The following is a 23,439-nucleotide window of genomic DNA, read 5'->3' as shown; positions in this document are numbered from 1 at the left end:
CTGAAACTGTATTACTTGGCAGTTCTGTGATACTTAGAAGTCATAACCAGTGAAACGGGTTTCAGCTTTGGGGAGCTATGTAATAGAATCATGTGTGCGCATCTGTCTAGTTCACGTCACATGATTGTTGTCTTTTGCTCCATCTCCATTTCCATTCTTCTTCATGCAATAAAAGTATGGAGCGGGGAAACAACTTGCTCATTACTCAGCTCAGTGGGATTTAACCTTTTCAAGAAGTGACATCTTTTTATTTCGCTCAGAGTACATACAGTATATAATTATCATGTATAATAACTTAGCAGTAGTTTAAAATTAGTATCCAATTAAATTATGCTTTTTGTAACACACATATTATTATTCTAATAAATTAAAATTGTGTGCTTTAAGTAAAAAGTTAACTATTTATATTCCCTTTCTCTCTTAGTGCTTTTCTAGTTTAACTAAAAGAAAAGGAGAGAAGGAAAGTTGAGTTTATGATTTGAGAAAAAATATATGAGTAGAGAGAATTCTTTTGCGTGGTCCTCAAATACAAAATCTATTATCCTAGGGTGACCTGAAAGCCATAGATGTGCCATGTGAGACCAGAAAATTTATATAACTTTGTCTCTGGGATCTCCCATGAAACTCAAATTCAATCACTTATATCTCACTTATATCTTTTTTCTGAGATTAAAATCCTACCTATTTCTATTTCATGTGATAATTCCTATGAATCTGCTTCTTTCTAGTTATTTGAGGATTGAGAGGATTAACTAAAATGCTTTTATATTAAAAAATGCTACTAATGTCATCACTCTTTTGGGCAAAGAGTGATAACTCTGACCACTCTGATGTCTAGACATTTAATTTAAGAGTTCCAATTTCATGCCCCTATTACACTCTAAAATTATATAAGTTTAATTGAATATTTTAATTGCAAATTTCATACTTGGCAAATTGCGTCATCTGGTTATCACTCAAAACCAGACAACACATACTTTGTATTCATTCAAATATAATTAATAGAAGTTTTCCTTAAAATTCTCTATAAGAGCCATACTTGATATTACATATTTTAGTTTTCAAAAAAACAAAAGAAAAACTAAACAATGCATGTGCTTTTATATATATTTTTTAATTATATATAATTATATATATATATATTATATATGCATGTATATTATATAATATATATTTTTATTTTTATATATATTATGTATATATTTATATATTTTTAAATTTATATATATATATATTTTTTAATTTTAAATTTTTATTTTATTAATTTTTTTATACAGCAGCTTCTTATTAGTTATCCATTTTATACATATTAATGTATATATGTCAATCCCAATCTCCCAATTCATCACACCACCACCCCTGCCACTTTCCCCCCTTGGTGTCCATATGTTTGTTCTCTACATCTGTGTCTCTATTTCTGCCCTGCAAACCGGTTCATCTGTACCATTTTTCTAGGTTCCACATACATGCATTAATACACGATATTTGTTTTTCTCTTTCTGACCTACTTCACTCTGTATGACAGTCTCTAGATCCATGCACATCTCTACAAATGACCCAATGGAATATTACTCGGCCATAAAAAGGAATGAAATTGGGTCATTTACATGTGCTTTTTTATCGGTAGAGAAGAGATAAGAAAGTAAGTGATAAGAAATCCCAAACAGCATTAGCTTAAACTAATTAAACTTGTATTCTCTGTACAGAGAAGTCCAGAGGTGTGCAGTCCCAGGGTCATGGGAAATTTTTATAAAGGGCTCAGTTTCCTGGGCTCCTTTCAGTTTGCTCTCTACCATCTTCAGAACAGGGCTTTTCTCTACCATCCTCAGAACTGGGCCTCCACCTATAGTCAGCAGGACAAAGGAAGGGTAAGGGAGAACATGCTCCCTCCTCTTTGAGGACTTTTCCTAGAGGTCCTCTGGCTACTGTGCTTTCATTTCATTGGATAGAATTTAGTCACATGACCAAGACTCCTGTGCTGATTGATTCTGGTTCTTTGTATATATTCAGTGGCTTCTGCATATTAGGTACTTAATTTCTAAGCTCTTGTGTCACCCTAAACCTTGGCATTACTGCAGTTGATTCAAGTAGTAGTAATTTATTCGTTTTACTTACAGCTTCTGTTTTTAAAAAGGACTTTGAGTTTCATTCCATTTACTGCTGGGATAGTCACTTGAGATTTTTGCCTGATACCTATTTTATCAAGCAAGATTTGGGGGCATTTGTGTGTTATGAGTTTGACATGCTGTTAATTATCACTTCTGTCTGATAATAGAGATTAACGATTTATGTTTCCAAATATCCTACTATGAACATAGACTAAAACTAGGCATTAATCTTGGAAAAACAGAAGAAATGCAACTGTAATGCCATTTCACAATTAAATTATATAAAATCTCATTATTAGAGTCATTAGCTAAATTAGCAAAATCAATTATTAAATTTGAATTAATGCAAAGTTTGAATATGATGCCAAGCCAATGCCAATTAATTTCAGTTGGGAAATTTCAGAGGCATGAATACCTTAGGAAAACATTGAACATCTAAAACATATAATGTCTTATCTCTGAGGAAAGAAATCTTAGTTTCAGAGTACCTACATGTGTTAAAGGATAATCAAACAAAATAAAATTCAGAAAAAAGTCTCAATTTAACATGAACATGATGTTTTTGTTAGTATTTGGACCTTAGGGTTTATCAATTATTTTGTGAACCATTGCCTGTAAACATTAAGCTATCTGATTTATGTTGATGACTAAGAATTTTTGCCCAGGGAATAACCAAACAACTTATTTCTGAAATATTCTCAATAATATAATCTTAATTTTAAGTTGTTTTAGCTTTTCAGTTTCCAGAAGGCTTCTAACATAGATCATCATTTAATTTCCATGAAGCTTGCCATTACTGCTACTGGTAGATTAAAATGCTATCCTCTGTAACTTTGAGTTTTCATAAGCATGGTGGCCTGATCTGTCTGGAACTCCATTCCCTGCATGCTTGCCTTCCCTACAAACCTCACCTGACCTGTCATCGTGGAAAAGTATCCCTTTTGTGGGTTCCCAGAACACTTTAGGCTTCATTTACACTGTATTGTGAGTGCTTGATTGTCTGTCTTCATGAGATAGTTCATTCAAAAAATATTTACCTATTGTTTGGTAATCTTATTCTCAATGTTTAACATGGTGTAGGAGTGCCACAAATTATGCTTTAATGAAATTGAAAAAAGAAACACAGCTACTATCCTTTAGTATTTCCCTAGTCTTAACAGCTCATGGCTCTGTAAACCGCATCCTGTTTCACCCATGTTCTGAGTAAATGTCCGCTTAGTTTACTGCAATTCATATTCTTGAAAACTATACTTTTCTTCTGTTTACTGCCATACATATTCTTGAAAAGTATACTTCTGCTGATGTGCTTTATTAATACCAATTTTCAAACATGTCGGATTTCAACGATTTTTAAAGACCTTTGTTTGAACTTGAGGCAAAAGGTAGCTTTACTTGAAGATTTGTATGTTTTGACAGTTCTGTATTGAGGGCAACCTCCTACAAAGAGCCACTGACATTTTGTTTGTATGTACTGACAGCATTGGGGGAGGGCATGCTTTTTAAAATAATCTAGAAAATTTATTTTTTTTGCCTTTTTAAATAAAAAGTAGAAATGATGATAGATTAGATTTTTATTGAAAAAAATAATTTATTCCCTGTAGTTTGCTTTTTTACATTCTATATTCTTTACATAGTTCATGTATGTGGTTGGCAAGGACATGAGGACCTTATGTTCTGAACAGAGGTGTTGCAGTTAGTATGTATGAAATGCTAAATGTGGTTTCTCAACCTCAGCACTATTGACATTGGGGGCCAGATACATCTTTGCTTTGGGGGGCTGTCTTGTGTGCCAGATAAATCTTTGCTTTGGGGGGCTGTCTTGTGTCTTCTAACATGTTTACATATTTAATGGCATACCTGGCCTCTACCCACTAGATGCCAATAGCATCCACCCAGTTGTGACAACCATAAACGTCTCCAAACATTGCCCAGTGTCCCCTGGGAGACAAAGTCACCCCTGGTTGAGAAACATTGTACTAAAAAATGCTCCCCTTCTGTCTCTGTCAATATTTAGAATCAGCTGGGGATTGGTCTGCCTGTTTACACGTAATGTTTGCATTGAACTCTGTCCAGTCCACTGTTACCATGGGTTTGACTGGTTTTCATTTATCAAGTATCAGGAGTATTGTGATTTTTTTTTTAATGGTATTTTAGAGAAAGGGTTGTTAGGGGAGATTGGGGTAAAGATGGGCAAAACTTTTACAAGAAAAAGAAATTCTACACACTTAATGGTAATTCCTAGAAAATGGTCAAAATCAGGTTAAAAAAAAAAAGCTGAAAGAATTTAAGGGAGGGCATTTTGTTGTTTTTTTCTTGAAGTAAAGTGGTCTTCTGGAATTTAAGTGTTACAATGAATAGTACTTTTTGTATCCAGATGTGTTTTCTTCCTTTGACTATAACAAGTATTTATTCTTTCTGTTTCTCCAATTTGTATTCTTCACTGGCTGCTTAATTTCAGTGACTGTGGTTCTGAAAGATAAATCACTGGGAGAGAAATATGAGAAGTAAAAGATTTAAATCTATTAAAATACACTATAATATATCCACCTACACACAGATACATAAAAGTGACCCAACCATTTATTATTTAGAAATCAATAACAGTTTTTTCAATTTCTCCCCCCAAAGACACTTTGAATTCCCATTGATGTATAGCATGGGCCCGTTTCCTTAATTGTAAAGCAACTTCACATAATATGGATAAAAACTATTTCTTATTAGATTCTAGCTTGATGGTATATTAAAATGTGTTGTTGTTGGCTTCCCTCGTGGCGCAGTGGTTGAGAATCTGCCTGCTAATGCAGGGGACACGGGTTCGAGCCCTGGTCTGGGAGGATCCCACATGCCACAGAGCAACTAGGCCCGTGAGCCACAACTACTGAGCCTGCGCGTCTGGAGCCTGTGCTCCGCAACAAGAGAGGCCGCCATAGTGAGAGGCCCACGCACCGCGATGAAGAGTGACCCCTGCTTGCCACAACTAGAGAAAGCCCTCGCACAGAAACGAAGACCCAACACAGCAAATAAATAAATAAATACATACATACATAATAAACTCCTACCCCCAACATCTAAAAAAAAAAAAAAAAAAAAGAAAATAACAGCTGATATTATTTTTAAAAAAATGTGTTGTTGTTTCTAATATACACAGAAACCAGAAGATTTTATTGACATGATCAACATGTAAACAAACTGTGTCATCAATTTTAAACAGCTGTGGAAAAGCCTTTGGTATGAATGGTCTATTAAAATACAGATCCTCCTTTACAATCGGATTGCTGGGCTTGAACTGTGGCACACTTCTTGCTAGTTGTGTGTCCTCTGGTATGTTGCAGAACTTTTACTTGCCCCAGCTTCATCATCTGTAAAATGAGACTTGTAATAATAACCTACCTCATAAGATTATTGATGAGTAATAAGTTAATATATGTAAATTAAGTTAATATATGTAACACTGTAAGTGCCAAATGGGTTTAGCTGTTGTTGTTGCTCTTATTATTACAACCACAACTATTACAACGTGAAGGGTTTCTATCCTTCTATCCAGTCTTCAGTAAAATAAAGAATGGGTTCTATAAATGTGGAAAACTGCAGTAATAGAAGCCTCGTTGTTACAGTGCTAGAATTGACCCAAATTCATCCTGAACTGTCAAAATGGCATTTGGATTCCTTTTCAGAGCATTAATTCAAATTCATATTATCCAAAATCTGAAGAATTTTAGAGCAAAAGGAAACATAACCTAGTATATATGCATCTAGACTTGAATTATCTTCTCTCTCCCCTTCTTTTTTTCTTTTAGAAAGAGCATGGGATTTAGTATCAAAGAAACTGTGTTCCAGTCCTGACTTTGCCTCTTATTAACCATAAAACCTAGGGTTAGTTGGTAAATTCTCCGTGGACCTCGCTTTCTTCCTGTGTAGTAACATGGGGCTGATGATGACACTCTTTACTGCTGGCTAACTGCTGCTTACCTTCAAGCCTCTGCCCAATGGCACTTGGACTCCGTGAACTTTCCTTTGTCCATTCCTGAGCTAGAGTGGTGTTGCTCCTCTGTGCCCTATCATAGTAATTTTCCACACCATTTATTTTCTTATTTGCCTCCCTCAATAGATCGTGCATCCCCAGGAGAGTGCATCTGTCTCGTTCACATTTGCAGTGTGCATACTAGAGCATAGTTGATGCTCAATTAAATCCTTAGCCATGAGAAATTGGTCACAATAGCCGTCTAACTTGGACTCACTCCATTGCTAACTTTATTCAGATGATACAGAGGATGATGCTCTCTAATTCAAAGAGCCACTTTATATATAATCCTGGAGACTTGGCTTGCTCCATCCCTCTGTGTGACTAGTTTCTTCCAAAGAATGAGGCAGGCTGGACAGGATTGTCTAGGTGTGGTTATCATGCTGTATTTTATGAGGTGGAAAATGACAGGACTGTAATACATCAGTATTGGGGAGCCCATGAGGCTGAATACATCATTTTCAAGTTTTATGGGCTTTAGGTACAGTTTCAAAGATACGCATTCATCTCCTCATGTTCTTTTTGTCTAGCCTAACAGCATATTTGTCCTTTAGAAATGTAATTATGTGCAGACTAATTAGTGGGCGATTGCAGTTATTTAGGTGACAGGAAAGGTAAAAAGGGCTCTGCCAGATCTGTAAAAGTGACCCTTGAGGGGCCAGAGTAAAGAGCCTTAGAAAATAAAATAAGAATTGGTAGGCTTTGGAGACTTCTTAAACCTGGGATTTTAAAGTCATGAGTGATAACCAGGTTTCTGATTTTAGCAACTGATGTAAAGTAAAGATTTTTGAGGAAAGATTTTTTTTCTTCTTTTATCTCTTTCATTTATCTCTTTATTTTTGAGTGGGAAATATTGCTTTCAATTTGGGGATGTGTTGGTTTTGAAATTCCAGCTAATAAGCACCTAGATTGATGAGGTTGAGTAAGCTGTTGAATTTTCAACAGATCTGGATGTCAGGAGAGAGATCACTAGTTTAGAATTGAGAACAGTCAGCATATGAGCTGCATGTATGCATGTTGTCATGCAGAGACAGTACTTACCAAGAAAAGGAGAAAAAGACAAAGACCTGGGAAATACCAACTTCTTTTAAAGGAATATATGAATAAAGATACACTTTTCTTCATTCTTGGAAGGATAGTCTCAGGGATAGAGAATAAGGACTGGTTTTCCAGAAGCCGAGGAAACACAAGAGTTTCAGGAAGGAAGATGGGTTTAATAGTCACAGATGCTACAGTTGAGTAGGTGATTCATATAAGCAAACTATTTTGGGAGTTTGATAATGAGTGGAAATTCGATTATGACATTTCAGCAGAATTCTGGGAAAGAGCCTAAACTGGATTTAGGGGTAAATGGGATTTGAGTCATTGGACATGTGCACCACAGACTATTCTTAGAGGAAATCTGATTTTGAGGGGAAGAATGACAGTAAGAGGTAGTTAAGAGGTGGATGCAGGAATGATAAGGTGGTAGGGTTTTATCTTCCTCTCTATGCTAAGAGGCACACAAACATTTTTGTAGTCTTAAGGGAAAGGAAATTGCAATGGGGAAAAAGATTGAAGATACTGGATAAAAAGAGGCTCATGGAAGGACTTTAGTTCCTAAGGAAAGTAGAAAGACTCGGATTAAGATGGATTTCTCCTCTGATGACATTGGCCTTGTATCAAAGAAGAAACACCTCTTTATCTGAACCTCAAAGGAAAGTGACAAAGACAATTAAGGTTGTAGATATGTTTCTGAAATGAGATAATGTGTATGAGCTTAGCTAACTGGAAAGCATTTTGTCAAAATTATTTTTATAAAGAATATTCTTCCCTTTTGGAAAGTATGTGAGTGTTCTTTCTCTTTATCAGTTTTACTTGCTTTTAAAGATAACTGAACTTTTTCACAGACTCTTGAATACCGCAGGAAGCTTTGTTTTTCCTTGTTCCTAGCAACTGAAAAGTACACTTAACAGCAAAGCATATCAATTTCATTATCAAATTGTTGCTCTAAATTTTCTACAGATATGTGCATTTCTGTGTATATGTAACTGTTAATGTGGTTTGGAACAGTTTCATTTATTCAAATGGCTCCTTTAACAAATAATAGGAATAATGAGGTTAATATATGCTAATGACAGTGAGCTAACTTTAATTTCAGAGTGATTTACTTCATTATTTTTCAATCATGCCCATTAAGTAAAAAGCTGAGTCTTTTAAAATACTCTACAAAATGATAAGTTTTTATCAGTGGCCTTCTCATTTTGCAAACCTCCATTTTACCGCCTTTTGGAGGCCTCAGGAGCTGGCAAATGGAATCTGCAATTTGAGGTTGACGACAGTAGTACTCGGGTCCAAGAGAGGTGCCAAATGTCTGTAAGACACTTGCTGATTATATGAGAATAGGGATAGGCCAGAAAGCCCTCTGTGAGAACTTTCAGAACTCAGTCCAGTTCCTTGACACTGTATTTTCACAGGCATGATTATAATTGATTCTCACTTGTCATGAGGGCAGGGCCTGGAAATGCTGGGATAATCCATGTGGCCATGCACTGCCAAAGGAGCCTCTAGGGAGGCCCAGAGTCTGAGGGTCTGTAGACAAAAGCATGTCCCACAACAGTGAACTGAAATTCGCCCAGTGTTCTGAAATTTAAGCTTATTTGACCAAATCCAAATAATAAGGAAATACCAATGTGGTTGGTCTTCAGTCTTTGATGGAATCTGGTAAGATTCTGACTCTATACTATTGATCCAGATTACCTTTTGCCTTTCAAGCAGTCATGGGCCAATATTTCCCAAACAATATGGCCAGTGGGAGAGGCGTCTCAGGTTTAAATGTATATATGTATATCAGGGCCTTAGACAGGTTTCCTTTCTGAAGTGATGAAAAACTGTGCATGCTCCAAGGAGAAATCCAGGTGGTTTGTAATTCTAGTGGGAGAGAAAAGATTGCTGGAAAAGGGAAATTTCAGTGGGGGGTAAAGAGCTTTTTGAAAATACTTCTTAACACTTTCTAATGCAACGTAAATGCAGCTGATCCCTCTCTAGTATTTTCTCTCCTGAGTAATCATTTCCTTCTATTTAGAATTTATTTTTATAGTACCTCATCATTTTTATGGCCCCATTAACCATTTTTATGTTGGAAATATAAAATGAAAATTTGATTTTATGTATAGTCATACAGTCTTGTCTCCAAATTTCTATTTTGCTCATGCAGAGGGTTACTTCTACAAGAGAACAGCAGGTTTGCAGAAGCACTACATTATTATAAATTGGCGATCGGGAGCAGGCCTACGCTGGCTTGTAAGTAATATTCAAGTCCTTTTAAAATATCCCTCCCTCCCTCCCTCCCTTCGTGAAAATGGTGACTTAAAGCCTCACAGATTAAAAAACATGGTAACTCAATTTCTGAATACTTGCCAATCAAATTATGAGACTTTAACAATTACATCTCTCTCAATTTTAATATTTTGGTGCCTGTTTATCATGTTAATATGTTAAGATAAATATAACTTTTATTCCTCTAGATATTAAGCTCAAAATATTCTGACTCCTTGAAGGCAGAGATTTTTTCAGTGATACCTGTACTTCTTACTACATTGTTGTTCTTTTGTACGTTTGTTCCCTGGGTATTTATTTCTTGGTTTTCTTTTAAAATCAGAAATAATACATAGAAACAAAACTGAAGTAAAGATAACTTTATTGTTTCCATAGTGTACATCATCTTCTCAACATTTGTATTTCCACTTGTCTCCCCTCAGCTGCATATTTAAACACCGGGATTATTCTAATGAACCAAGGAAAGACAGAAGAAGCTCGACGCACGTTCCTGAAGTGTTCTGAGATCCCTGACGAAAACCTAAAGGACCCTCATGCCCATAAGAGCTCGGTCACCAGCTGTCTGTACAACCTGGGGAAACTCTATCATGAGCAGGGACACTATGAGGTCAGGCCAAAACCTCTGCCTTATTTCTCCCCCTTGTTCTGATCTAGTCTTAATGTTTTCTACCTACGATCTCATTGTAGGGACACTGATCATTTAAGAAGCTAATAAGTGTTTTTATTAAAAGAGTTTTATGGTGAAATTCTTTTGGAAAAAAACTCTGCTTAAGCAAAACTTTAATGGATTTCTTCACTGTGAATTTCTCAGTGTAATTATGACTCCTCAGGAAAAGGAAATAACATGCATTGCAGCTCAAGCTTATTTGCTCACCATCTCTTTGATTTTACAATTCAAGACACATTATTATTTTTATCTATATCCATTTTTTGATGTTAAAAAATACATTTTTGTACTCTGCGTATTGAGTAAATGATTGATATAAATCCTACTCGTTTCTTTTCATTCTTTTTAAAAGAATAACCCAATGAAAACTAATTTTATTGTGATTTTGAGTTGGGGAGAGGGGAAAGGTGATGGAGACAGGGTCTTGGATGGGAAGTTGGGAGGTTGGCCCAGTCCTGTGTTCCCTGTCTCTCTCACGAAGCCTGCCTGCATGGGTTTCTTCTCTCCCATTCAGTATGGCTCCTCCCTCCTCAAATGACACCCACACATACTCTTACACGACGTATTAAGACTGCAACGTGAGGGTGAAAATAGAATTTTAAAAATAATTGCATTTAATGATCTCAGTAGGTCTCAGTAGCTAGAAGATTCGTTAGTTGATATTTTATTTAGATCCTACTTGATCGCCTGACTTGAAGTACCTACAGATTTTAGATGACTGTGGGTGACTTCTGGTTATTTTATTGCATAATCTATGGGAACTGAAAAATTTATATTGAGAGAACAATGGTAACATTTGACTCCTTGTTAAACTGATTTTTATATGACCTTCTTCACGGACTGGGTTGAATATTTTTATTCATGAAATGGAGGCAGTATGATATCAAAGGACGGCTTAATTATTTTCCTCTAAATACCATTTAGAAAGAACAATGGAAGATTTTAATTTGGGAAGGGTGTTGTTGTTTTATTTTCAGTGAATAGCCCTGTACTTTAGCTCTTTTTCTGTTTCTTAAATTAGGATGCACTTAGTGTATACAAGGAAGCAATTCAGAAAATGCCAAGGCAGTTTGCCCCACAGAGCTTGTACAACATGATGGGTAAGTAAAATAGTAATATTTTAATTGGTATTTCAGGGGCCTGTGGACAAATTGAAACCTGTAATTCTGTTAAATGGAATTCTAATAAATCATATTGTTAATCCTCACTAACAAAAACCCTGTTCACAATTGAGTGTCACATTCAAATTTTCACAAAGCATACTTATTCTAAGAGAAATAAATGTGTTAACATAGTGATTTTCAAGAATTGGCTGGATCCCAGAGTTGTTCAAAAGGAGCTCAAAAACTGAAGTGGGTATTGAGTGTTAGCTAGACCCTAGAGATTGAAAATGATGAATAAAGTACATGTAGATTTTCATGAATTTATCAAATTTGTGATAATTTTTGATCATGTTATTTTCTTAATCATAATGTCCTCCTCAAAAATAAACATTGCTATGATGTAGAGATTCATGGTTTTGATGCTTATAAAAAAATGTGAGCAACTGAGCCAACTTGTATGGTTTTCACTGATAAAGGCTTGGATCTCAAGAGGTTTTTTTCAGGGTATTATTTTAGAGTAAAAACAATACTGTGAAGAGTGTAAATATCCTACTACAATTATTCCTTTTTCTACATTGAATAATTAGCTTAATTTTCTTATTAATCAGAAAGTATGTACACTAGGCCATTGATTTTTCTAGGTACAAGAGGTCAAGAACTAGAATTCCTAATAAAATAATCTGCCTATTACCTGCAATTGATCCATGGCAGCCTTATAGGAATTGGTTACCACAGCTAATTTGATGGTGGACACACCTTTAAATTGCCTATTTGGTATATGATTCTTGAAAAGAATCCCTAAAGTTTAAGATGTTCTGCTGATTGATTAACTCTGCTGTTTCCAGATAAGGGGTTACTTTTGTCCTCAAATCAAATATTTCTTTTTCTCCGAACAACAAATCGCAAACTCAGATTTTCTTTTTTCATTAAACTTGGTTAATTTGCTTAGTATTTCTAGGCCTTCCTCGTGCATATAAACTAAATGTGACTACGTGATCTCTAGGATTATTTTATGCTTTTATATTCTGTGATTTGAGACATTTGATAGTAGCTGTATGGCTTTGAGTACGCATATAAAATCCCAAGTCCTCCCAAACTAGAAAATATATGCCTGGCAAGGACACTCACTTCTACATTTTTTTAAATAACAGAAAATTCAGAAATAGTTTAGAGCTAGAACAAGGCACAGGTCAGTAAATAGAAAAAAAAAAAAAAAAAAAGATTTGGGAGAGGTTTATATTCATTCCCTGTCTCTGGGAATCCTGACATTTAGCCTGGACAGCAGTAGGGTGATTTAATGCTCGTGTTAAAGAGGACACTGGAATAGTTTTAGTTGCTGTTTCTTTTTTCTCTTTGGTATAATTACTGAAAGGTAAAATCTAACTTCCTTAAATGTACTTTTGTCTTTACCCTCTTGTGAATTAAAACCGCACCTTTTACTATCTAACATTTTACCATCAATCTATCCTCTCAGGTGAAATGTACATGTCCATAAAGTGTGTACCTGGAGTATGTAGATTTATCAGTTGAATTAACTTTCTGTGTTAGTGCTGGATGGTTATTCATTTCAAAATGAATATTGAAAGAACTGTGTTCTCTAGTTTTGTCTGAGGAGGCACAGTGGTTTTAGTTTATAGTTTGATTTTTAACGCTAATGCTTGGGAAGGACTTTTTCCCAATTTTCCTCAATTATCAGAGAAGATATCTTTCTTTAAATTAGGAAAGGACTCAGATCCATGACAGCAGACAGCATATGGCATCTTTATTGTTAATAGGAAGTGTGGTATTCACTATAGTTAATGATTTGAGAAAATTCATTCAATTATTTTAAGTAAATACATTTGATTGAAAATTCAGCTGGCACCTTGAGATCTGTGTCTCATGTGTTTACACAGATGCTGAGCACACACAGGCAGCAAAAGATAAGTGTATCCCTGGGGTGATTGCTTAGTCCTTTGTCTTATTTTCCATTATAGAAGGAGGGAGCCGCTTTGCCCAGACTCTGCAAAGCCCTCTAACAATTTGCAAGGGGAGAATCCCAATATAATTTATAATTCCAGATTTCTGCCATAATTATAGTGGCTGCCTTCTGTTTAATTTTATGTGACGGTCTGTCAGCTGACTAGGTTTTGTAGTTTCAGTTGTTCACGAAACTATGATTTTCTCCGAGAATGAGTTCACCTCCTAATCAAATGGGTGAAATCCTCTGAGTGTTGGCTTTAACTCCTAATACATTTTGATTAGCCTCCATTTGACAAGAAAAAAAAAATGGCCCAGGAGATAAGCTGCCCTATCAGTTCATCATTTTCATTAGTCTGTCAACATGTGCTGATTATCCTATCAAGTTTATCAACAGCCTTGAATGTGTTTTCTAATTCTCACATTTGCATATTATTGGTGCCCTTTAGGGATCAGTGATGGATTATAACGTCTGGCTAGATTTAGCCTGCAAGTATTCATTTGTCTCACGGCTCATTCATTTACCCCTTCAAGACCACTACCCCCAAGCACTTGCATGTATATATGCAAACATTATTTATTTTCTTTTATTTGGAGGTTAGGAGACATAAAGGAATATGTATGAAAAAATACAATTATATTTGAATGTTATTATTATTTTAATGACTGAATTCATTGCAGCTGCTTAAAAAAACCCCAGCACTCCAGCCCTTTGCATTTTCCCTTACCTTGAACATTTTATGAAAAACATATCACTGTATGCTGCATGCCAGTAGTTGACTTACCCTGAACATCGAATGAGCCTTTTTTGCATTTGTGTATTAATAGAAAATAACAAGTTTGATTATCGAGTATTACTTGCTTCCCAACTTATATTTTTCTATATTTTATCATAAGACTTAGTTTTTATTGTGATAATTCATAAGTAAACTTAAAAATCTATTTAAAAATACATTCTCGGGCTTCCCTGGTGGCGCAGTGGTTGAGAGTCCGCCTGCCGATGCAGGGGACACAGGTTCGTACCCCGGTCCGGGAGGATCCCACATGCCGTGGAGCGGCTGGGCCCGTGAGCCATGGCCACTGGGCCTGCGCGTCTGGAGCCTGTGCTCCGCAACAGGAGAGGCCACAACAGTGAGAGGCCTGTGTACCGCAAAAAAAAAAAAAAAATACATTCTCATTATTCTCTTTGATTTCATAGGATCAAGGTGATTGAGTAACAATAATTGAGGAGTATCGTCCCATCCAAAATTAAGTGAATTTACGAGCATGTACAAATCATATTTTAAAAGACACTATATATCATTTTTATAAACAAAAATTAAAGTTTCACCTAGGTGGTAGTTAAAATTAGTAAGGTATGAAAATACATGAAATGTAAAGAGGCCAAATCACACAATAACTGTTAAAATTGCTCCTAGCCAGTTGTGGACCTCAGTTTCCTCTTGAGAGAATGGGTTGGATTCAGTGGAGAATCAGTATAGTGTGAAGTCAGATAGCCCAGGTTCACATTATGGCTCTGACACTTAACAACTGAGTGACGTTGGGCAAATTACTTAACTGAAGCCTCAGTTTCCCCATCCATAAGGTGCTTGTAATGGTAGTGTCAGTTTGAGGATTGACTGAGATAATGAAGGTAAAGCATATCAGACCAAATGCCCAACCTAGTAAGTGTTTCATACCATTTACCTTCCGTTGTAATCATTATCCTTTCTGTGGGCTTTAAACTCCAGAAGTCACTCCTTGTGTTCTCTCTGGCAGCTCTTTTTGTATTTACCAATATAAACCTGATTTCTCTATAGATACAGTTTTGACGTACTGATGGCCTTGGAGTCACCAACGGGGATTCTGTTTAGTTCTGTCCTGTCTAGAATTGCTGCATTTTCTCTCGAAGTCCATTTCCCCTTATCTCTCAACAACCACAGTCAAAATCCATCTTTTATCATTAACTGCATTAACCAAAAGTGAAACAGCATGCTTAGTTAATGCCCAATTAATTTAATTCCATTAATAGAGTATTCCCTTTAAATTGAAATCGTCATATTTAGGTTAGAGTTTCTTCTCCTTTTCCTGTCATGACATATTTTTCCCCTAGACTTAGTCAAAATTATTCTTTATTTTGACACCTATTGTAGGCCTTTATTGAATCTCAGTTTCTCCTCTTCTCTTCTCAAATTGTAAGTGATTTCTGGAATCATAGAATGTTAGAGATGCAAGATTCATATCTTTAAAATCCTCCTAACATAATCTTTTATTTTACAAGCTAGAAATTAACACTCAAAGCGTTAGGTTGATCTGAGCCTGAACCAAGATGGCGGAGTAGAAGGACATGCTCTCACTCCCTCTTGCGAGAACACCAGAATCACAACTAGCTGCTGGACAGTCATCGACAGGAAGACATTGGAACTCACCAAAAAAGATACCCCACCTCCAAAGACAAAGGAGAAGCCACAATGAGACAGTGGGAGGGGCACAATCACAGCAAAATCAAATCCCATAACTGCTGGGTGGGTGACTCACAGACTGGAGAACACTTATACCACAGAAGTCCACCCACTGGAGTGAAGGTTCTGAGCCCCACGTCAGGCTTCCCAACCTGGGGGTGCGGCAACGGGAAGAGGAATTCCTAGAGAATCAGACTTTGAAGGCTAGTGGGATTTGACTGCAGGACTTTGACAGGACTGGGGGAAACAGAGACTCCACTCTTGGTGGGCACACACAAAGTAGTGTGTGCATCGGGACCCAGGGGAAGGAGCAGTGACCTCATAGGAGACTGAACCAGACCTACCTGCTAGTGTTGGAGGGTCTCTTGTGGAGGCAGGGTGTGGTTGTGGCTCACCGTGGGGACAAGGACACTGGCAGCAGAAGTTCTGGGAAGTACTCCTTGGCGTGAGCCCTCACAGAGTCTGCCATTAGCCCCACCAAAGAGCCCAGGTACTGGGCTTCCCTGGTGGCGCAGTGGTTGAGAGTCTGCCTGCCGATGCAGGGGACACAAGTTCGTGCCCTGGTCCGGGAAGATGCCACATGCCGCGGAGCGGCTGGGCCCGTGAGCCATGGCCGCTGTGCCTGCGTGTCTGGAGCCTGTGCTCCGCAACGGGAGAGACCACAACAGTGAGAGGCCCCCATACTGCAAAAAACAAAAAAACAAAAAAAACGAGCCCAGGTAGGCTCCAGTGTTGGGTCGCCTCAGGCCAAACAACCAACAGGGAGGGAACCCAGCCCCACCCATCAACAGTCAAGTAGATTAAAGTCTTACTGAGCTCTGCCCACCAGAGCAACACCCAGCTCTACCCACCACCAGTCCCTCCCATCAGGAAACCTGCACAAGCCTCTTAGACAGCCTCATCCACCAGAGGGCAGACAGCAGAAGCAAGGACTACAGTCCTGCAGCCTGTGGAACAAAAACCACATTCATAGAAAGACAGACAAGATGAAAAGGCAGAGGACTATGTACCAGAAGAAGGAACAAGATAAAACCCCAGAAAAACAACTAAATGAAGCAGAGATAGGCAACCTTCCAGAAAAAGAATTCAGAATAATGATAACGAAGATGATCCAGGACCTCGGAAAAACAATGGAGGCAAAGATCGAGAAGATGCAAGAAATGTTTAACAAAGACCTAGGAGAATTAAAGAACAAACAAACAGAGATGAACAATACAATAACTGAAATGAAAACTACACTAGAAGGAATCAATAGCAGAATAACTGAGGCAGAAGAACGGATAAGGGACCTGGAAGACAGAATGGTGGAATTCACTGCTGTGGAACAGAATAAAGAAAAAAGAATGAAAAGAAATGAAGACAGCCTAAGAGACCTCTGGGACAACATTAAACGCAACAACATTCACATCATAGAGGTCCCAGAAGGAGAAGAGAGAGAGAAAGGACCTGAGAAAATATTTGAAGAGATTATAGTCGAAAACTTCCCTAACATGGGAAAGGAAATAGCCACCCAAGCCCAGGAAGTGCAGAGGGTCGCATACAGTATAAAGCCAAGGAGAAACACACTGAGACACATAGTAATCAAATTGGCAAAAATTAAAGACAAAGAAAAATTATTCAAAGCAGCAAGGGAAAAACGACAAATAACATACAAGGGAACTCCCATAAGGTTAACAGCTGATTTCTCAGCAGAAACTCTACAAGCCAGAAGGGAGTGACATGATGTACTTAAAGTGATGAAAGGGAAGAACCTACAACCAAGATAACTCTACCTGGGAAGGATCTCATTCAGATTTGATGGAGAAATCAAAAGCTTTACAGACAAGCAAAAGCTAAGAGAATTCAGCACCACCAAACCAGCTCTACAACAAATGCTAAAGGAACTTTACTAAGTGGGAGACACAGGAGAAGAAAAGGTCCTACCAAGAGTTAGGTTGATCTGTTTAGGATTACACAGTTTGTGTTAGAACCAGTAGTTTACTGATTTAAATTTAAATGCTTTTTTTTTTTTTTTTTTTTTGCGGTACGCGGGCCTCTCTCCGTCGTGGCCTCTCCCGTTGCGGAGCACAGGCTCCGGACGCGCAGGCTCAGCGGCCATGGCTCACGGGCCCAGCCGCTCCGCGGCATGCGGGATCCTCCCAGACCGGGGCACGAACCCGCGTCCCCTGCATCGGCAGGCGGACTCCCAACCACCGCGCCACCAGGGGAGCCCTTAAATGCTTTTTGTATGCAGTCCTCTGTATTGCCAAAACTGGCACATTCTTCACTATGTCAATACAGCTTATCTTTACCCATTTAAAAACCAGCATATATATCTATATGTAGATATAGATGTATAGATATGTGGATATAGATATCATTCCTTGTCCAAATATATATTAAAAACCTTCTCATCTTAAAAGAATGAAACACCTACAGAATTGTGGTTTCATTACAGATGCATGAAATGCGGTATATTAAAATTCTTTTAATGTAAGTTAATTTTTTTTTTAGTCTTTTTTTTTTTTTTTGCGGTACGCGGGCATCTCACTGTTGTGGCCTCTCCCCTTGCGGATCACAGGCTCCAGACGCGCAGGCTCAGTGGCCATGGCTCACGGGCCCAGCTGCTCCGCGGCATGTGGGATCTTCCCAGACCGGGACACAAACCCGTGTCCCCTGCATTGGCAGGCAGACTCTCAACCACTGAGCCACCAGGGAAGCCCTAATGTAGGTTAATTTTTAACCACCCTCATTTTTTCTCTTCTTTCGCTATAATTGTTTATTTCCCTTACTATGTGTACTTAAGCATTGCTTTTGAATAATCCTACGAGATTATGGGAAACTAAGAAAGGCTGTAGCTTTCAATTTTATCAGTTTGAGCCCTTCCAATCCCAAAGGTCATTTTAAGCCTATTTACTATTTAATATAAAATTACTTGGCTTTCTCAATGCAAAGTGATTGTTGGGTTTAATTATAATATATAAGCAATTTAGGCCATTTCATCTTGGTAATATATCTTGAGAACAAAAAGCCACAATGGGGCTTCCCTGGCGGCGCAGTGGTTGGGAGTCTGCCTTCCAATGCAGGGGACACAGGTTCGTGCCCCGGTCCGGGAGGATCCCATGTGCCGCGAGCGGCTGGGCCCATGAGCCATGGCTGCTGAGCCTGCGCGTCTGGAGCCTGTGCTCCACAATGAGAGAGGCCACAGCAGTGAGAGGCCTGCGTACCGCAAAAAAAAAAAAAAAAAAAAAAAGCCACGATGTATTCATGGAGTACGAGTCTAGAGTTACAGCCTTGTTGTTGCAGTCTGCAGTCACTATGTTTAGAATAACCTCTGTGTGCAAAAAAAAAAAAATCTTCAAGTCACAGGTCCTGAGTTGGGGGGTGCGTATAGTGGTGGTAGGATGAAATGGAAATAGTCCATATGGTTTCTGCTCTCATAGAACTTTGTGATTTCACAGTTGGTCTAGTGCTCTTTAGTATCTTTCCTAAATAAGTAAATGCCTATAAATAAAATGGATAATTGTATTACTCTAGCCTCGAGAATATTTTGTTTATAACTATGTAGGCCTACTATGTTGACTGGACCAAACAAACCAAAACAAACAAAACGAACAAAAATCTCAAGCTTTTTTTTTTTTTTTGATGTGACACTAGTGTCACAATTTGCATATATATTTATATATCCTTGTTCTTTAAAAAATATGTGTCTATGGGTAACATGCTTTTATCTTAGGGAGAGGTTACATTCTTCCAGGGGAGTTCCATGATAATGATCATTGCTATTTATTACCTCATTTGCCTTTATTTTGATCTTACCATTTCGATTCTCTTATTTCTGATAATTCCTAGATCTTTTTTTATACACATCCCTGTTACTTATGAAATCCTAGCTCAGTGTTAGAAAATATATTTTCCTCCATCAGCCTGCAGCTAACAAGTCTTTTACTTACATAAGTTTAAAATTGACAAGATGCTTTTTCCTCACATTCTCTCAGAAAAAAGAAGGAATCTTTTGACTTAATTTTCAGTTTTGTGAAAACGGCTCTTCAATTGTGAGAGATTTCCCCAATTTCATTGAGCTAGTTAGAGAGAACAGTGAAAGAACCAATAAATAGGAGACACAGTGAATTTATTATAACAATTTTTGGAGTAAAGAGCTTGTCCAAATGTTAGAATTTGTATTTTTGAGAAAGAAACTTGTGGAATGAAAAAGCTTTGTCATAAATGGCTACCAGAGACCTTTAGATTCCTTACTCTCATTTAGGTAAGAACTGACAAAGAAGATGTCACATGTACCTCCTGACAACAAAACACAAAAATTCTCACCTGTAAATTTATCCTAACTCTACTCGAAGGATGTATACTGTATGCTGAATTCAGTTTAGTAGGTTGGCTGTCAGAGAAGTCTGTTTTTCTCTCAGCCTCTGTATGGTTGGTTTTTTAGTGCATAATTTCTTTTTGTTGGATTTTTCTAGTGTGCACATTTGCGTGTGTGTGTATGTGTTGACCTCACTTTGTTCCCGAATATATTTAGAATAGAAATATTCAGAGTAAATTTTTGATAGGACGGTTCACATGCTTAATGTTTTCTTCTATGACTGGTGGTTCTTAAGTGGATTGCTCAAGGCATTTAGCATGCTGACTGTGAAAGAAATGGTTTTTAACTGTGTGAGATTTGAACTTCACATCTTTCAAGTGTGGAAGCATTAACACTCCAGTAGTGTTAAGCTTTTTATACCACCTGCTTCCCCTATTTTGAGTTCTGGTGATTTTCCTCTGATTGCTTCCATTGGCACTCTTGAAAATCTGTGAGTCAACCCTTCAAATATGATACAACTGTATAACTGGATTAGCCATTGACCTGTGTACCTCTACAAGAATATTAACTTCTAATTTTTAAGATAAATCTTTTCATTGCATTTTCATTTTTCGTTTGTCAGAAAGGACAAGACCAGGAGAAAGGATAAGACCAGGGCCAGGAGATTTTAGAAATTCATTTTGTAAGATATGGAGCCAATAAGATAAGGAAATATGAGCTTTGGGCTGTATATCAAAAAGAATAAATATATGAAATGTATGTACACAATTTGCTCCTAAAAGTTCATTTCTCATTATAAAACTGTAGTGGTTTTTTTTTTTTCTTTTTACCATTCACACTTGATATAAATTCTACATTATGTACTATGGTTACAGACATTAATTTGCTAGGCATTAGTCTATACACTACAAAGGCCAGCCTCCAGTTCAGCTGCATTAAATAGGTAATATATTTTGTTTAAAGTTTCAATTAAACCCAGGACCAGAAGATATATGGTCCCTATGGGGAGTTTGAACATTTTCATGCCAGTGCTGGGATTGCCTAAGGATCATGCTTAGGTCTAGATGTTGCTTGCTTTCCTGGAAATACGATATGAGACAGTTGATTATATTTCACTGCTATTAAAACCACACGAGCCCACCTGTTACATTAATTCATACTTTTGCCAGTTTAGTGGTAAAGGAAAAAACTGAGACTTAAAAACTTTATTTTTAAATTGAGTTATAAGGAAATGAGTGTATTCAAATTAATACCTAATTATATCCTTATTCTCTGATTCCCAAATAATTTCAATATGTTCTGCTTGAAAAATATGTTTTCTGAGGCTTCAATAGAAATAAATGAGAAAAAAGAAGTGTATATTTTACTCTCTTATTGGGCACTATCCACGGAGTGAATCTTTTACTCAGTAATAAATATGGGTTGGATTGTTCTCAGAAAATTAAAGTGATGCTATGTTATACTTGGAAAATTAACTAAATTTCAAATTCTGACATTCTTAAAAGATGCCAATTTTGATGACATTGAGATGAAATGGACATAATCATGAGGAAGAAGAAAATCTTGTATGAAGGATACAATCTTGAAAATCAGTGTCAAGAAAATGATAAATTGTTGCACATATTTAGAATAGGTCAGTAATACAAATGAAGTTAAAAATTAAATATATTACTAATTGTACATACTTTGCTCTGTGTATTTATATCGGCTTTTCCTAATAGGTAGGGAAAAGTTGTTTCCTACTTGAAAATCTTATTTAACTCCCCCATGAACTGTTACTTAGTTGTGATTTTATTTACACTGGGTGAAGCTATTGTCATATTCAAATTGAATAAAACATTAAAATAGAACATGCAAAGTTTTGTTCCAGATTACAAGTCTTTTTTTTGCCAACATGTGAATTATGAGTATGGGGTTCTGTGAGCTGTTGTAGAATCTTATTTTTAAGTATTCATTAAAAATAGAATGAATTTTTAACTCTTTGATATATCTTAGTAATTAACATTAATATAAAAATTTATAGTACAAAATAAATTATTCATTACATATTATAGAGACATATTGCTTGATCCAGGAATACATATGAAATGTAATCCTAAGAAGATGTGTATAAAACTGAAAATGCTTTTATTATTCCCTTCTGATGTCTTCCTGCAAATATTTATATCCTATTTCTCTGAATACTGTTATTTTCATTAATTCTTTCCAAGCTAGTATAACATTTACTCATTCTTTTTTCTTTTTTCTGGTGTAAGCTTTGGGTTTTTCTAAACACAATTTAGAAGTTCCTTGCATATATTTTTAGTATTCCCTAAATATTCCAGTTGTATTAAGCCGTTTTATTTTATTGCATTGTAATTCTCTTGACGACAGTATTATATTTTTTGGGAGCGGATCATCACCTCCAACGTACACAGGGACACACACACACACAGACACACACACACACACAGTCTCACTTTCTCTTTTTTTGGAAAATCTGAACATTTTATGGGATTGTCTCCAACATTTGTTGATTGATTGCTCTTAGTGATTTATTTCCTTGAAAACATAAAGGAAATTGATTAGCCTAGAGAACTTCAGGGTCCCCAGTTGCAAAAAGAGACATAGTAACATAGGCTCCTGGCTATTTTCCAAGTTAAATTTTGATGGTACATCAGATGTTTCCGGTATATAATACTAGGAACCTTTTTAACTTTCACTGAAGTTTAACCTCTTTCTTCATGATTTGTGATTTTACTTAATGAAACACATTTTCATTTTTTTCCCCTGCGTTTCCTCTCTTTGCTTTAAAACTATGCTTTCTGGCTTCAAGCGTTTCCCCTTAAGTTTGGTGCTGTAAGGACTTGCTAAAGAATTACGTATTGAACCTTTTCATAACCCTCAGTTTAAGACTTGGATTATATTTCATTTACTTCCAGTCACTCCGCCCCAAAGGAAGAAGTTATAATTGTTAAAGTCTGTTGTCAGATACTAAGTAGCCTTCCTAATTTCTGTAATCATTTTAATTTTTGTCTTTGTCTTTGCCTGCTCTGTTCACTACCTCTTAAGGATTTCCAATCAGGACTAATATATCTAAGGTAACTGGACTCTGTCATCTTTATGGTACCATAATGCTGAATAAAATATTAGGATGGAAATACAAAAGATTCACAAAATTTGACAGCCAATAGTTACAGCAAGTTTATGACATAAATAAGTAAAGGCCAGACTCCCTAATGTTTCTATGTTAATGCTAATACCGTGAAGTAAAAAGTGAGAATTAAAATCACAGCAAGTTAAACTCTTGACCTAATAGTCTCCTGATGTCATGTGGTTCTGTCTGACCTATAGATTCTAGAAAAAGAAGTTACTTGGAAATTTTTCTTCAGTGACATACTAGGCAAAAATGTAACATCTAAATTCAAGTTGATACATAATGTGATCAATTATTTCTCAGATATTTATCAAGACTCTGTGGAGCCACTTCTGAACTTAGGTTGGAGGACAGATAAAGAGATGAAGTGTTTTCTCTCTGGCTCT

General features: G+C 36.7%; 1 protein-coding gene across 6 annotated transcripts in view; it reads left to right on the top strand.

Moving 5' to 3' along the window:
- The window catches only part of TMTC2 (transmembrane O-mannosyltransferase targeting cadherins 2), a 663,780-nt gene that overhangs the window by 259,260 nt on the left and 381,081 nt on the right, over window positions 1–23,439 (top strand). For all 6 annotated transcript variants that reach the window (XR_014017153.1, XR_014017154.1, XM_081250397.1 and 3 more), the window contains 3 exons: window positions 9,326–9,411; window positions 9,870–10,054; window positions 11,136–11,214. Coding sequence is in view for 4 of the 6 variants with exons in the window: in XM_081250397.1 (XP_081106523.1) it covers window positions 9,326–9,411; window positions 9,870–10,054; window positions 11,136–11,214 (350 nt within the window). In the remaining 2 variants the exon portion in view is untranslated. The remainder of the gene's footprint in view (window positions 1–9,325; window positions 9,412–9,869; window positions 10,055–11,135; window positions 11,215–23,439) is intronic.

This window comes from Mesoplodon bidens, assembly GCF_964165515.1.
Source record: "Mesoplodon bidens genome assembly, chromosome: 11".
Lineage (NCBI taxonomy): Eukaryota > Metazoa > Chordata > Mammalia > Artiodactyla > Ziphiidae > Mesoplodon > Mesoplodon bidens.
This window is presented reverse-complemented; position numbering and strand designations above follow the sequence as displayed.